General features: G+C 40.8%; 1 protein-coding gene across 2 annotated transcripts in view; it reads right to left on the reverse strand.

Annotated features, from left to right (window-relative positions):
• The window catches only part of brinp2 (bone morphogenetic protein/retinoic acid inducible neural-specific 2), a 368,978-nt gene that overhangs the window by 100,198 nt on the left and 251,172 nt on the right, over positions 1-17,608 (reverse strand). For both annotated transcript variants that reach the window (XM_054736802.2, XM_054736801.2), the window contains one exon: positions 7,797-7,902. In XM_054736802.2, coding sequence (XP_054592777.1) covers positions 7,797-7,902 — 106 coding nt within the window. The remainder of the gene's footprint in view (positions 1-7,796; positions 7,903-17,608) is intronic.

Consider the following 17,608-nt stretch of genomic DNA (forward strand, 5'->3'; position numbering starts at 1 on the left):
GCCAAACTTTGGAACTCTCTACCTGCTGACCTAAAACTAGAAACGGACAGTAACGTTTTTAACAAAGAACTCAAAAAATGGTTAAAGTCTAAACAACAATGTCTACATGAATAGTTTTAAAGTCTTACATTGCTGCTCAAATTGCCTTGTTTTATTCTTTTTATTCTTTTTTATTGAAAATTGTTTGCAATTTTAATCTGTTTTCTGTTTGATTTATTGTTGATCTCTTTGTATTTTATTTAAATGTACTCTACTTTTTAGAAAGGTTCTATGGACAAGTGTTGCAAATTAGCACGTGTGCTAACACACTAAACAATGCATCTGGTTCGTCCAATGTAATTGCTGTGTCCATGTCAAATAAACATCACATCTAATTTTTTTTTTCTTTTTTATGTAAAAAGAGGGTTAAAAAACCAATCCTAATTTCTTGGAAAGTCTTGGACGTTAATAACTCCAGTAGTCTAAGCCAGGTGGGGTGGTTCTTTACTCCAGACAAAAATACCAAGAGGTGTGAACAGTGTGAGGTCATTTGTATGCTCCACAGAAAAATGACTCGGCACAAAAATGGTGTTGATGTTCAACATTCTGCTATTTTATGACTTTTTGTTAGACTCTGAACCAGGAAATCTGGATCAGGGTCTGGAGCAAACAGTGACTTCACCCCCCATGCCAATCAGTGGCCGACAGTCACGATACCAGCCTGGGTCAGCACGCTAGGAACCACAGCAAAGCAGGGACCGTAATAGAGGTAAAGTGGGGGGGTGGCGGGGGCTGGGGGGGAAATACCAAAGCGTGCTGTTGGAATAGGCAGCCAGACCAAACTGCACCAACCCGTGTCACTTCGAGAAGAAACAGTTTGCAGAACTGAAGTTCCTATTTATCTTTTTGGCAGTAGCAGCAGTTACACATCAGTTTTAATGATTAGTCAGATGCATTTTAGGAAAAAGAGCTCTCTTTTAATGTATTTGATCTTCACTTGTCCAACACTTTCCCCCAGAGAGAACATTGAGCTTTTGCATATTACATATTCACATGGAGGATTGTGTTAAGAGCAGGTGCATATTAAGTCTCCATGCTGTTTGTTGCTGTAACCTTGATGTGTTTTCCATGTACAAAATAAAGTTTCACCATTAATAACCAAGTAGGTTTTATCATGAAGGCTGTACAAAAACTCTGAACACAAATCATTTTGAATAGTCAACTCCAACTCAAATCACAGCTTACAGAAGACTGGAGTCAAGTTGATATCAGCTGGTGTAAAAACTTTCGCTGGTGCTGGCACACACATGCAGCAGTTTTTGCATCACAGCTGTAGCATTAAAATAAATGGTCAAGGCCTTTTTAAGCATACAAAAACAACTTCTACAGGGTCTGAGGCATCAAATCTCAAAGAGATTGCCTCAAAATTCAGAAAATACCAGAAGCCATCAAGCTAAAATGAAAGTAAAAATGTATTCATTGCCATTGCCACGGGTCTCCATTTTCATTACTGAATCAATACGAGACAAACACATTATCCATTAGGCCATTTGGACAATGAAATGTCCACCAGTGGCATTAACTCAATTCATTTTCTTAACCAGTCTTTGAATGACATAGAATATTTATGTTGAGGTTCTTTTTGCTGTTTTCATGAGATGGTCAATTTGTTTAAGACCAGAGTTTCTTTGAGCTCTACCATTATCAGTTTCTTCTGTCAGTGCTGAAGAGTTTAGAAAGGCAAAGTACATTTATTCAAACACATTTCATTTTTAGCGTCCCCAGGTGATTAACGGAATATTTTCAGTCTTCAGTACATTGTGTTTAGAATGTACTTTGTGTTTAGTGTTTAGCTTGCACTTACAAGCAAATGTTAGTAAGTAGCAAAGTGACCAAAAGAAAACTGGGTAAGTGATTTCACTAAAACAAGCTATTGAATAAACATAATTAATTTGACTGTTCAGCAGTGGTTTGTTCATTATAAGAAAACAATATGTATTAATCTGCCAGATCCCATCTGACAATGAGTATTTCAGCGGTGGCGTCAATATTGGATGCATTCCACTGACACAATTGATCGCAGCCTTGAAATGGAAAAGCAGCAAACAGCACAGTGTCAAAAGAAACCTGAAGTATCCACAGTGGCGCTTAAGCTAAATGAAACGTGCAATACTTCAGGCGTGGGATCAGAGAAAGTCTCAAGGATAAACAGTGTCTAAACTGTGTCTGTCTATTTTCTTTGTGGCAACAGGTCAAAACTACCGATAATTGCAAATACGCAGCTCTAACAAGTGCAAGGCCAAGTGGCTGCATGAGGATAATGACGTTTAGATATTCAGCCTAACCTTCCAGTCATTTGTTCTTTACACAACCTGGCCACTGGCCTCCTTTCTACTAAAACACATTTAGATTCCTCACTATAAAATTTAGGAACCTCTAACCTCATCAGGGCTTAGGTTAAAGTAAAAATAATTAAAAAATCACATTGTGTAGTGGTTTTCATTTATCTAAGCTAAATAATCATTTATTTATCTATTCATCCATCCACTTTCTTCCGCTTATCTCGGGTCATGGGGGCAGCAGCCTAAGTCAAGATGCCCAGACTTCCCTCTTCCAGTCACATAGGCCAGCTCTTCCGGGGTAATCCCAAGGTGTTCCCTGGCCAGATGAGAGACATAGTCCCACCAACGTGTCCTGGGACTCCCTTTAGGCCTCGTCCTAAACCTTGTGATTTTTATCTTGAGAGGTGCTATATAAAAGATTTTCTTTCTTTCTTTCTGCCCTCCAGGTTGGACATGCCCAGGAAGCCTCACCAGGAGGCATCCTGACCAGATGTCCAAGCCATCTCAACTAGCTCCTCTCGATGTGGAGGAGCAGCGGGTCTACTCTGAGCCCCTCCCAGATGACCGAGCTTCTCATCCTATCTCTAAGGGAGAGCCCAGCCACCCTGCGAAGAAAACTCATTTTGGACGCTTTTATCCGCAATTTCATTCTATCGGTCACTACCCAAAGCTCATGACCATAGGTGAGGGTAGGAGCGTAGATGGACTGGTAAATCGAGTGTTTTGCCTTCAGGCTCAGCTCTGTCTTCACCGCGACAAATCAGTACAACGCCCACATCACTGCAGATGCAGCACCAATCCGCCTATCGATCTCGCAGCTTTCTCTGACTTGTGAGGGAATTAATTTTTAAATCCTTTTACAGATGTAGCTTTCAGAAGACACACAACTGGATTTGATCCAATTAAAAATGCCTTGTCAAAAAAAAAACAATCTTTTGTTCAGGCTGTCTCAAGCAGAAAACTGTTTATCCTGTAGTGTTGCCACGGTGGGAAACATGAAATAAGTGAAAGTGACAGAAGTCAGCTTGTTTTTTGTTTGTTTGTTTGCTTGTTTTAAGCAAAGGTGGAGTTTGAATAAGCTCAGTTTACTAGGTTGATTTATTTGGCAGGAAAATGGAAGAGTGGAGAAATCTCTGATTGTAAAAGACCTGTTCTTAGTGTTCTGACCTCAAACGTATATGAGGCTCTCCAAGTCCGAGGAACATTACCACCATCAGAAAGGCTCTTTGGGTGATTGTCAGCTCATTCATACAGAACATTGATTATCGGAGTAATAAAAAACTTGTGGAGTTCTCAGAGCTCAAGTGCTGTTCCAGCAGCAAAATAAAGCAAACCACATCATAGCAATGGTACCAAAATAAAGGTATAATAATCAAAGTTTTCACTTTGGCTTTACTTTTTGAGGGTGCAGGTGAAGGAGACGACTTTAAAATGACAATGTGTAGTTTTCACCATTGATCTCTGGAAATATCCTTTGAAATGTTGTTGAAAATGAATTCAGTGATACCCAGTTGTTGAAAGATATTGGTGGCTTTGTAACATATTGGGTCTAAAATACATGGAAGTGGGTTTAGGGGTGTTTCTCAATGTCAAGGCACCTGGCCTTACAAGGCGATGTCTTGCTAAGCCAGGCGCCTTGCTTATGAAGACACTATCCTTCCTTGGTCAAAGAAAACGGATACATTGAACAGACTTATGAGATCGCGAATACAAGCGGCCGAAATTAGTTTTCTCCGCAGGGTGGCTAGGCTCTCCCTTAGAGATAGGGTGAGAAGCTCGGTCAGCCGGGAGGGGCTTGGAGTAGACCCGCTGCTCCTCCACATTGAGAGGAGCTTGTTGAGGTGTCTTGGGTATCTGGTTAGGATGCCTCCTGGACACCTCCCTGGTGAGGTTTTCTGGGCACATCCAACTTGAAGGGAATGGAAGACCCAGGACAAGGCAAGATTTCTTGGCATCAAGAAACAGTCCAGGTCTCTAGGCAATGCCAAATTAGATGCCATGTTTCCTTCTATGGGAGCCCGTGAGGACATAATGCCTTTATTTGTTTGTGATAAATGGTTACAAAACTTTCACCATTCATAAACTTTGTTGTTTTACACGTTTACCTCTTCACTCATTGTGAGTGATGAAAGAAAGTCTGATGTGCTTGTCATTTTGCTGGAAGTTGCGCTCCTAGTGATTTTTGACCCTAATGGCCATCCATTGGTAAAGTCTTACTCAAACAAAAAACATAACTTGCGTGCAATGATTTAGATAAGTACTTTCCACCATCACCCAGGAAAATACACATCGTCGCTTTAAAATAATGGTCTCCTTCAATATTCTGTGTCACTCCAAAGTCACAAAGGATGTAGTCATTATTTCAACATTAGTAATAGATGTAGAATTAGCTTCTGAATCATTGATAATAGAGAAATGCTTCAGAAATAATGAGCTGCATTTTTCTCTAAATTAAAAAGGGACAAATTCACTTGTTAAAATCACTGAGAAAAACATCTGATTATTAAAGGACCTTTGAAACGGTGCCAAAAATCCTTTCATACAACAGTCATGCTGTTAAACCGAAGGGACACTGATAAACATCGGGGTGTCTTACTAATATTTGACAATGACATATGAATATTATCACTGTTCCACTTGTTGAGCCATCAGCTTCCACAGTAATAAACCAAAATAACCCAAACCTAATTTATCCTAGTCAATAAAGGATAAACACTCATTGTATCACGTTTGAAAATAGAAAATGTGTCACCCGTCACCATCAAATTTAGACTCCGTAGGTGGCAGATTTATGCCATTTCACTTCTGTTGGCATACACAATTGCAATTAGTGTAAAAAGGCTCCTTTCATATCATTGACTATTATGGCTCCCTGTTATGAAAGCAGCAGGGGGTGTGCTATATTAGTAAATGGGACTCAATTAAAAATTAAACTAGAATGATGCAGGAAAAGCCCGTCCAAAAAGTCATCAGTCCTTAGCCCTTACTGCCAGCGTACCTCTGACAAACTAACACATTTCTTTTAAAATTTTAAATAACTCATTCATGCTTTTATTTCTAGTCAGCTGGACTATTGCAATGGTCTCCTAACTGCTCTTTCCAAAAAGCTGTGAAGCAACTGCAGCTTGTTCAGAATGCTGCTGCTAGGGTCTTAACAAGAACTAAGACAACGGAGCACATCACATTGAATTGCCTCTGTGTTTGAAATGTGCTCTTTAAATAAAGCTGCCTTGCCTTAATAAAAGTGTTAGTGGTGGACTCACTCAATGTTGCACAGAAATCCAGGCAACAAATAAATAAATGTTCACCTCTTAGAGGCGTGTTTCACTGAAAACCCATTTTTTATGATTATTTCTGATTATAATCGGTCACTCTCCTACACCTACCTCCTGCATTAGCTTCTGATAGAAAATAGACGGTGAAACGCTAGGATCTGAAATGCCTGGCAGATCTATGTCACACTGTCACTTAACATTCATGGACTCACCCATTTTGACACACGACTGTGAATGCTGTTGTTGGCTTAGTGTCCAGGAAACAGCAGAGCGCTTTTCGGTAAGTAGAAACCAACGGTTAGCATTAGCAACTTCACCACACACCAGAAGCTCCTCCAGTGGTAGAGTGATGCTAAATATTAGGAAAAACGACTCCAGTCTGCAAGCTCAGCTGTTTCACAAAACTGTGCAACGGTATATACCCCCCCCAACCCCCCCCCCCACCCCCGCCCACACACACACACGAGTGATTTATATTCATGCCTACTGGTGATCACTGCAGATGTATTGACTACAGGAGAGAACCAAACCTTTCCAACTGAAAGGCAGATTTGTTCAAATCAATATTCAGCATGAAAAATGACAATAAAATGTATTTGCTTCAAGAAGCTGGCAGCTTTTGGCTTCATATACTGCTCTGGTTTAGTGTAATCAGGAGCATAACCTGTGTGCAATGCCCAGGCCTCTTTCAGAACTTTCAAACTAATGTGCTTCCAGTTGTGATGCCCGGCTTTTAAACAAACCACTATAAATTATACAAGGATAAGGGCAGCCCTGGTTTGCCTAATCTAAACTGATCTGTTTTTTAAGTCCAGACCTAATCAAACAAGGAGTGAAGCAAAACTAAACTGTAAAAAGACACATGACAACGCTGCTATGTTGTCTAAATGTGATTAGTGTCCTAAATGGCTTATCTAAATGCCACTTGTGTTGAGTTACAAAACACTGTGACATTGTTTTCCAATTAGTAAAAGTTCATATGATGTGAAAAAAGAGAAAGTTGTGTCCCTGAACATTTTGTGACAGTTTGACAAAGTGCCAGGAGACTGTAATCTGTCACAGGAGGCCTAAATAGAGATCTGGGGCTCGTGTTGTTTGTGCATCCCTTCAGCTTCAGCTGCTTCATGTCAGCATTTCTGGCTAGCATTCAATCATTTATGCAAAACCGGCTTCATCTAACATTAAAATCTTATAGTTTCAAATGTGTTGAAGCTCAAGCAGCACTGCAGTGCTGAAACAATGGTGTCATCCTTTGCTTTGTGTTTTTTTGCTTGCAAAATTGCAGAAAAACTGTGTTTCATTAAACGCTTATAATGACACATTTTCATATTTTTAAATAATTTTCTTGAGCCAGTGTGTACTTGAATGACTCTTTACAGGGTTAATGAAATGACACTCAGACCCTACCACCCTCTGTGGCCAGAATACTACACTTGCAACTTCAGAGTAGCCGGGCTGGTCCCTGTTGGACCTTATGCTGGAGTCTGCTCCCAGCACACTTCCTGCATGTTTTAGATCGTGAACACAGCTGATTTGTTTGATGTAGAGATGAACCACTCCTGTTGAAACTGATGAAAGCTGGGGATACCCTAACCCTAAACACATGGCGAGAAAAGTTTCACTTCCATGTGTTAAAATAGACTCTAGGGGGTGCCAAAAGCTAAAACTGCTTAGATCCCCTTTAAACTGCCCAGAGTCAAATGGAGAACATATCCAAGTCTCCTGTAAGTAAAATGTTTTGTATTTTCTAATCCAATTTGCCTTATTCTTAGAAGTAGACCTTGTGTCTGCATGCAGCACACCCACACTCTGCTTTTCTAGAAAACAAAGCTTCTCATTTCACCAAAAATCTCCACCTGAAATTATTTGGGGAGAGTTAAAATCAAACAGTAAGGCTGTATTACCACCTGAGCATTGCTTGTGCTGCAGGTGTGGATGGTGGGGTCGGGCTAAGGTCAACGTGGGCTGTGGTGGTCCATCTCCAGCCTGGTAAAATAACAGATTTCCCATGAGAGTGAGAGCCAGTCAGGCGGAAACAGACATATAACCTACTGCAGCGTAAAGTAAAGGGTCATCCGAGCCAGCTACTACACACAGAGAGGGCGAGCAGGTGGGCAAGCAGGATGGATGTGGTGGAAGTGTGTGTGTTTGATTGGAAACACAAGTCAGTAAGTGTGTGTGTGTGCTTTTTGGGCCTCACCCTTTAGGTGGATCTTATTTTCTGGACTGTGAACCAGCACCGAGCTAACAGAATCCAAGCTGTCGTAGTTACTGCAGCCGAGAGGGCCTGTCCTTGTTTCGGTTACCTGGGAAACGGAAGAAAAAAAGATCTATTTACTGATTTGTACATACATGTACAGCTCATATTTTAATACTGGATCATGAATGAAAGAGGGAGACGTTTGTTCTTGTGTGTGGCAACCGACTGATGGTTTGTGGCAGGTGTGACAGCAGACGGAGGACTGGATAAGGCAGAACCCTCCGACTGCAAAGAAAACCACCGGCATCTTTTGTTTTGCTGAAACACCTGCAGCCACAGCTGGCTGTGATGAGTGGGACATAGCGTGGAGAACAAGGGAATGAGGGGGATGTGTGAAACATGAAGGATGAAGACAGTACAGGTATTGGTGAGAGAACTTTGAGACAGAAGTATCAAAGAAAAGGGAACAAAAAGTCATATGTTTGTCCTTTGGCAGAAAAAAGGATGACCTAAAAAAACTTTTGACATTTAGACAAGTTTAACATCTTTAGCTTTTTTGTTTGAAAATGTATCAAAATTCAAATTGAAATGCCAGAGCTCAAGGTTTACATAGTTATGTCTTGCTGTGGGAGAGCAAAACTAAGCACAACACCACTGGGCTGCTGCCTGATTGGCTCAATCAGCTGAGCTGTTGTTCAAGAGTCTCATGAAAGGAAAACACTTCTTTCATAATAATATTAAAAATTTCTATATTTAACGTGTTTAATATTTGAGACTTATAACATGAGATTGTTTATTTCTGTTATCTCAATCAAAGTTAATACTGCGATGGATTTCCACCCACATGAGGCTTAAACCTTGAGTGAAGGGATATTGTTCAAGTCTGAAAAACACATCTGACCTGAGTCACAATGTTGGGGGTAAAGGAAATGGAGTCTATGTAAAAATTGTTACCCCTTCATAATAATGACTTTCTCTTTTTTATTGTGACATCTTTATTATTTCCTCTCTGCGAATAACTGCCAGCATGCCACCAAATTTTAATGACAACAAAGTTTAGATATTTTCAGACATTTTTATGAAACATGGTACCGTTGTTGACTTTCCTGTGCATGGCCAGTGAACAGAGCAAAAGAGTTTTTGCAGTGATGTAATTTCCTTCTTCAGTATTCAGACCCTTTGCTCAGTATTTAGTAGAAGCACCCTTTTGAGCCAACAGAGCCATGAGTCTTCTTGGTAAAGATGCAACAAGTCTCTTACGCCTGGACTTGAGGATCCTCTGCTATTCCTCTTTGCAAATCCTCTCCATTTCTGTCAGGTTGGATGGTGAATGTTGGTGGACAGCCATTTTTGGGTTTCTCCAGAGATGCTCAGTTGGGTTTAGGTCGGGGCTCTGGCTGGGCCATTCAAGAACATTCACAGAGTTGCCATGAAGCCACTCCTTTCTTATTTTAGCTGTGTACTTAGGGTCATTCTCATGTTGGAAGGTAAAACCTTCAGCTCAGTCTGAGGTCCCGAGTACTCTGGAGAAGGTCCTTGTCCAGGATATACCTGTACTTGGCCACATTCATCGTTCCTTCAATTGCAACCAGTCATCCTGTCTCTGCAGCTGAAAAACATCCACACTACATGATGCTGCCACCGCCATGCTTCACTGTGGGGACTGTGTTAGACAAATGACAAAGCAGTGCCTGGTTTTCTCCACACATAGCACTGTGTATATTATTTATAAGTGATATATTGTATATATTATAATATTGGAACAGGACTCTACTGGAAATTATCATTTATTTCTCAATGATAATTTTCCCAAATAAGAAAGGTAAAAAAAAGGTTACAGTTGTTGGTTTTTGATCCTCGATCTGGTCGGCGGCTGGCTGCAGCTTGGATGGAACGTCTGGCACCATCCCTGGCTCATTTCCTTGCAGGGGAGATATGCTCGGAGAGCCACCGGGAAACTGTGTGTAAGTTGAGACTGCATGCCACGTCTCATTCTAGCTGAAAACATAGTGAGGCTTTGGAGGTTTGCACCTAAGAAAGTGATTGTGGAACGAAACAAAACAAACCCAGCCAGTTTGAACCAGACTGTATTCAAAATTCGAACTGGAGCGTAGTGACCGAGTTCAGTTAACCGTCAAATAATCCAACACAGTGGAATAAAATGAAATCATCAACTTTCATCATAAGTGCGTGAGTAAATACATGTATCATCTGGTTAAAGCAGGTCAGAGCACTACAAAGAGTTTCCTTCACAGTCACTGTTTTAAAAGCAATTCATAAACACTTCCTGAAAAGTCATTTATAAACATTGTTAGATAGATAGATAGATGATAGGTCGGTAGGTAGGGTAGGTAGAGTAGATAGGTAGGTAGGGTAGGTAGGGTAGATAGGTAGGTAGAGTAGGTAGAGTAGGTAGAGTAGGTAGATAGGTAGGGTAGGTAGAGTAGATAGGTAGGTAGGGTAGGTAGAGTAGATAGGTAGGTAGGGTAGATAGGTAGGTAGAGTAGGTAGAGTAGGTAGAATAGATAGATAGAGAGAGAGAGAGAGAGAGAGAGAGAGAGAGAGAGAGAGAGAGAGAGAGAGAGAGATAGATAGGTAGGTAGGTAGGTAGGTAGGTAGGTAGGTAGGTCGGTAGGTCGGTAGGTAGGTCGGTCGGTCGGTCGGTCGGTCGGTGAATGATCCACAGTAAAAATCTAATTTATTTCACCCACAACATCATTTAAATGTGAACAACTGCCTCAGTGTTCAACTATTTTGGAGCCAGACACAGTTAAAAAAATGTTATGCTGTTTTTTTATTCTGTGACTTTTTATGTGTATTTTTATGTTTCTGTGCGCACCTTCTTTAAATAATATATCACTGTTAGTGTCTCAGCATTTTAACATAGAGTACAGGATGCACAGTGGCAGACATTTCTGAAGGAATCAGTGATGAATGAAGCACGGCTGCCTCTATGTAACCTGGACCACAAACTGACTGTAAACTTCAGAATGCTTAATATCCCAAGGATTCAGCCAGCATGCAGGCAACCCAAAAATAAATAAATAAATAAAAACACTCTCTGCATCCCGGTAGGAAAAAACATGGAACATTTCCTCTAATGTAAAAAAATAAAATAAAAATACAACCACATTCATGCCAGAATCAAATGAACAGTCTGCAATGAAGGTCAATGAAATATTCATTGTGGTATAGAACTATGGCCAAGTTTTCAGAATTTCTGCAACACAAGTCATGGAAAATAGATAACATCATAAACTTTACATGCAGCATGCATTGCTGAAGGGCTACAAACAGAACCAAAGACGGGTGGGAGAGACATGGATAGTAAGAAACAAAATACATGATGAACGGAGAGGAAAAAAACAAGAGAAGTAAAGAAAGGAAGTATAAATATGACTAATAGTTAAATTCCTAAGTGAGTTTTCAGATTAAAACATCATGATGGGATGGAAATTGCCTCTGGGAACACTGCTATTCAGCTACATTGGTCTTTCTGTAAAAGGACACAAACAGTGCTACTGTACCATGTACAAAACAGCTCTTTTTACTCATATCGTCACAGTCTGCTTGCATTAAGACCGTATCTATTATCAAAAGAAAATGAGTTACCCTTTGAGGCACTATAAATGATGCACAAGTGAAAATCTCTCAAATATCTAAAAAGGAAAACAGAAGAAGACATTGGTGAGATATTGTTAATGATAAGTGAGAGATGAAGGAAAGCAGCAGAGGAGAATGAGTAAAAGGAGGAGAGGCCTTTTGTTTAAACTACAGATGTAGTCACATATAAGCCTGTCTTCAAAACTGAAAAAAAAACAACCCTCAATGGTTGCATCTTACTCAAGTTTCTGTATTCACTGTGCATAAAATGACTTATCTCTTCACTCTGAATCCCATTCCCTTTAGAAGTGTGCAGACTGAATGTGGAGTGCAGTAATGCTTGTAAACTAGAGATGGGAGAAATAATCACTGACAGAAAAACTTCTCTTTATAGTTTGGTGATGGATGCTGCTGCAAAAAGTCTGGATAAACACAACCTTCTCACATTATGTGGCACTTTATAAAGTTTCATCTATTCGCTTCTTGACCTCTGGCCCCGTTGAGTTTGGCTTAGAACTTTTTTTTTTGTTTGTTTGACGTGACAGAAAGACAAAGAAAGCTTCACATTGTAAATGTGTTGCTGTCATCTGTAGCATGCATCACTTCAACCCCCAACCTTAAAGAAAATGAGAGTCACACAGGTCAACTTTATTTTAGAGAGGAATGCTCCAGTAAAAAACAGTAAATGCACAAATCACAGTATGGCTTTTATATAACTGCTGTGGCAACAGAGCCAACTTCAACTGTTGAATGACAGGGAATTATAGCTAAAAAGAAAACAGGGACACAATATAAGCGTGAAATCCCATCAAATTATGCAAACACTGAAGCGTTATCCAGACTACTACGTAAAGGGTTTACAACATGCCTGTGAGCAACATGAGCTACAAGTAAACAGAACAGAAGTCCCTGCAGCTGTTTTTACTTCTATGACCCTGAATTGTTCATTTAAATAAATTAAAGGTGGGTTAAAACATGTTTTTGCAATAATGCTTGGAGTCCTCTTCACAACACGATAGCAACCAAAACATTTAATGTTTTGTCAAAACATGAATAAAACATGCAATTCATGAAAAACCTCATCCAGTCATTGTGAACATTCCATGATTGGATCCTTATCCACCCATCAAACAGTTCTCTGTCCACCCCCTAACACACACACACACACACACACACACACACACACACACACACACACACACACACACACACACACACACACACACACACACACACACACACACATTCTTGTATTTATACCCTCGTTAGGACATTAACATTCATTCATTTTAGTGAGTCCACTATACCTAACCCAAACCCTTACCCTAACCCTAACGAGTGTATTCCTAAAGTTATCACCCTACGTGCACAAATTACAGGTTTTTGGCTTGGAGCAGCTGAAAAGAAAGCAAAGCTAGAGCTGGGCTGTCCAGTATCATGGACGGTATGTCCTGTTTGCTTTGCCAATTTCATTTAAAGGCATTTAAAAACTTTTGGGTAGTGACAGAAAGAATGAGATCATGGATACAAGCGGCCAAAAAGTGTTTTCTTCGCAGGGTTTCCGGGCTCTCCCTTAGAAATAGCGTGAGAAGCTTGGTCATGAGGGAGGGGCTTGGAGTAGACCCGCTGCTCATCCACATCGAGAGGAGCCAGTTGAAGTGGCTTGGGCATCTGGTCAGTATGCCTCCTGAATGCCTTCCCGGTGAGATTTTCTGGGCACATTCAACTGAGAGGAGAGCTATAGGAAGTCCCAGGACACGCTGGAGAGAATGTCTCTTGGCTGGTCAGGGAACACCTTGGGATTCCCCCGGAGCAGCTGGCTGGGGAGAGCCCCAGCGACACAACCCCGGATAAGTGGCCAAAAATGGATGGATTGATAGAATTTCATTTAAAGGGTTGTTTTAAATGTTTTGTTTGAAGTGATGTTATTCCTTTTGGGAAACATAAGCAATGAACTTGCCTGGGAACACAGTTCACACTTTACTCTGGATCAGGGATCAGGATTGGATCTGGAAGATTTGACCTCTTGCAAGGGAACACATTCTGTCAGCTGGTAACACAGCTTGTCTAATGCTTGCACCCACGTGTATGTGTCATGAGCTGGCAGAGAGGGGAGAGAGGGGAGAATTAGTCTGAGGAGGTTCAGGGTGGATTCTAGAAGGTTTAACCTGTTTCTGGGGTTTTCACAGACTGTTAGAGTTAGGAATAAGCCATGAAAGCTAAAACCTGGCAAATTTTTCACCATAAAAATACAACAGTACTTTGGTAAAAGGTTAGATTGAAGTGTTAGGGGCTCGACACACGGGAGGCGAAAAATGACCGCGATCAGCGAAATTCGTCGCTGTCGCTTTTATTACCTGACACACGGGAGGCGACCCGCGGCAGCGTCCAGCGGCAAAGCCGTCTACGCTTTCTGTTCCATGGCGAAAGTGAAACTTCCGTTGTTTTGATTGGCTGTGTCAGGTTGGAGGGAATTAAGGTTATTTTAGTGGTTCAGAGTAAAAAAAAAAAAATGGTAGATATGATGTTTCACAAGGTGCTGCTAGAGTTATGTGAAATCTTACTTCTGATTTTACTTTATAAACATAATAATAATCAACTTCTCCTTCATGTTTGCTCGGAGGTGTACGGAGTATCCTGCCCGCTCATTGGTCAGTGAATGAAACCTCCATTGATTGGTCCTCGTCTGAGCAACAGCGATGAAAAGTTGTAAATATTTCAACTTTCTGGGATCACGTCGCTGGGTCGCCTGTGCACGACACATGCAGGAGCGCAAAATTTCACATGCACGTTTTTCGCGTTTCGCTTAGTAGGAGGGAGACCTGCGATTATCGCTTTGTCGCGCATGTCTCATTGAAAATGAATGAAGGAGAGGCGATGTCGCCTCCCGTGTGTCGAGCCCATGACGTTGTGGCAGAAAAGGTGCCAGTGACGGGTTGAAAGCAGAAGATAACGTCATGCTTTTTGTTGTTTTACAGGATCAATTACGTTTGTTGTTACACTTTTTTTTTGGAATTCTGTATCTCTGGAGGGGAGTCTGAAGAGTGGCGGTCAGACCTTTGAATAGGGTAACGCCCAGGGGCGGCGTTAGGCCCGGCTACTTGGGCTCAAGCCCCGAATGTTTTATGAAAAGACTAGTGCGTGTTACGTTTGTGTATGTGCACGTGCACGTGCGCATGCGTGTTAAGCCTCAGATCTTTTTCAGTCCTAAATCCGCCCCTGATAACGCCACGAGTTCCAGGTTTGATGCTTTCTCACATCTTAGCCAGCTGAATCACGTCCAGGTTGCAGCACCGTTTGTGTACTCTACTGCATTTTTTAAGCAATCGTTGCAGGAACAGGATAATGCAAGCCATCACATTCAAATAAAGACAAAGGTTTTAACTAGTTTGTGTCCACCTTCATTTGTCATGAAGGTGATTTTACAAACTTCTGTGCCTGTTAAATGATTTTATGTCATTTTTTGAAAAGTATCATGCTTTAACGTAAAAATCTGGGTTTTTTTGTAAGAGGACACCATCTAGAGGTGGGAATACATCACACCCTACACCCTTCCTACTTTTGTGATTACGACTAAAAGCAACACCACACACACACACTCGCTTGTGTGTGTGTGTGTGTGTGTGTAAAAGGCACAAAGTAAGCTACAAAGATACCATCACAAGGGCAGCACCTTCGAGGGTTCCACCCCATCAATCAGCCTCTGTACCGTTAAATGTAAACTTGAGGACTAGCTGTGTTAGTTTATAAATGTTTACAGATTTTTGACTCCAGACGTTAATGCACTCTCTTTCTGGGAGCAATAAAAGCATCCAGCTTTTAGTTGTGCTTTACTGAGTGCACACCAAGCTTTTTAGTAACTCCTGAGAGGAACTTCAATAACAATTCACCTGAGAGCTGCCACCCCCGCCTCTTATTTAGTTTAGAACCCCCAGAAGCCCTTTTTAGTGAGTGGATCGCTCAACTGGGACCTTTTATTTTTATGATCACCTAATAATGTGCATTATCCACAAAGACATCAGAATAAGGCGGGTCTTATGTGGCATAAACAAGAAGACTTTTATCTATATATGATAAAAATATGGAATTTAGAGAAAACATATTTTTTCCATTGTTTGCTCCATTGATTGAAATGTTTTAAGGTTGTTAACATTGTGTTTGGGATTTAATCAGTCAAAATTTTATATATTTATTTATTAGGTGATCATAAAAATAAAAGGTCCCTCACCTACCAGAGGGGGGTTGAAGGTCGCCCTGTACCACTAATGGCTGACTGATCTTTCTGGCTGCACCTACGTGTAGATCGAGGGTCCTCCAGAGTGCACCCCTGCACACCGAGCCCTCAAAAGGACGCTCTTGCCCCAGTCTACAGTCACCCTCCCAAATGTCAGGTTTCTGGTCTATTAAAATATGAATATCTCAATGGACAAGATGTTTAAATGAAATGGTTGAATAACATGTGCTTAAACCAATGATTTGTGATATAAATGGATCATTGTAAGAACAATATTCATTTTTAAGCCATTATTGGTTTGAGCACAGGTTACCGTAAATTATTATTATTAGAGGATTTACGGTATTCAAACATTTCTTTTAAACATCTTGTTCATTCATCACATATTATTATTGTAAGCTCATGAGTTGTAAAAGTCATGGAGTCTTCCTTTATTCAGAGTGAAGAATGTTGACGTCTAGCTTTAATGCAGAGAGCGAAAGACCTTGGGAGAGAATGTTTGTCTGGATGTTTTGTCTTCTGTATGTAAACACACACTGAAAAGAACCTTGTGGGTTTGGAAGGTCAAACAGAAAGTGGATTTATTTCTGTAGACGAAAGCTTATTATGTTGGTCAATGTACAGGTGAAAATTGACCTTTTTGTACGATACAACTCCAAATACTGGCAAACAGAAATATTCTTTTTATTTCTTATTTGTTATCCCAGCATGATGAGATTTATAAAGAGGTTAAGTCTATCTGAAGTTCAGATTTTGGCGCTCTGGGGTAAAAATACTGTACACAGAGTCCATCTCTCTTAATGCCCCAGAGCAGATTTCACACAGACATGAATACAAATCTAGTTTGTTGTTATTGTTAAATTTTTTTAAGTTACTTAAATGGATGTGTGACTAAAGTTTCTCCACTTTATTTGTGGATTCATGCTGCTCCCACCGCCTACTTGGTGTTGCAGCGACTCAAAGCCCAGAAGCGCTCATGGATGCGGGTCAAGTACATCCCACTCAGTGTCCCTTCCTGTTGGGTGATGAGTTCATGTAGAACAACATAGAAAAGTAAGTGGTCCACATACTTAAATCATCACGTAGCACAAACAATTTCTGTCTCCCAGTGGGTGGCGTTTGTTTGTATTTATGATCATATTCTGTTGCTGAAAACAAGTAAGTTTGGCACGTTTTTCTGTGTTTCCATTTACAAGATAATTGTATAGAATATTAGGGGTGGGAATATAAGCTGGTGCAAAACTATTTCAGTAATTCAACTTAGACTGAGAAACCATCTAAAGCAGGGCTGTTCCGGGCCTTGAGGGCCGGTATCCTTCACGTTTTGGGTTTAACCTGCTAACACACCTGATTTCTATCAACAGGTGATTAACAGGCTTCTGCAGAGCCTGATGAGCTGCTGCACAGGTGACTCAACCACTGAATCTAGTGTGTTGAGGTCTGGCGCCCTGATCTAAAGGTTCAGGAACCCTTTGCACCAGACCTGTCGACTTCGACTGATGACGTCACACACCTGAAGCGGCTAACTCACTGATGCGCCTGCAGCCTCTCAGAGTTCCTGCTGCTCTAAACATTAAAATAATTATTTCATTTTCTGTTTCTCACTTCTGATTACCTTCAAAGGTGTCTGTTTGTTGCAACCACCAGGTACAAAAACAAACTTGTCTTTATTTGTCTATTTTTTCTGTCCTGTCTCTGTTTATTATCTTCCTGCATCTCCTCTCAATCCTAAAGAAAAACTGCTACCTGGCTTCATATATTTTCACCTTATGAGTTACCTTTGAACTGCAGTTCTAAAACATCTACCGACCGCGAAAATAGAGGAGTGTGCGCTGCGTGCCGGCCGCACCGGTAGTTTGTGTCACCGGAGGAGAAAACAGGTTATTCACTCCACTCCACTCATCAGGCACAAATAAAAGACAGAAAACATAAAAGGAAATGAGCCGACATGAACGATTGCGTGTTAAATTTGTTT

Source organism: Nothobranchius furzeri, chromosome 11 (assembly GCF_043380555.1).
Source record: "Nothobranchius furzeri strain GRZ-AD chromosome 11, NfurGRZ-RIMD1, whole genome shotgun sequence".
NCBI classification, from domain to species: Eukaryota; Metazoa; Chordata; class Actinopteri; order Cyprinodontiformes; family Nothobranchiidae; genus Nothobranchius; species Nothobranchius furzeri.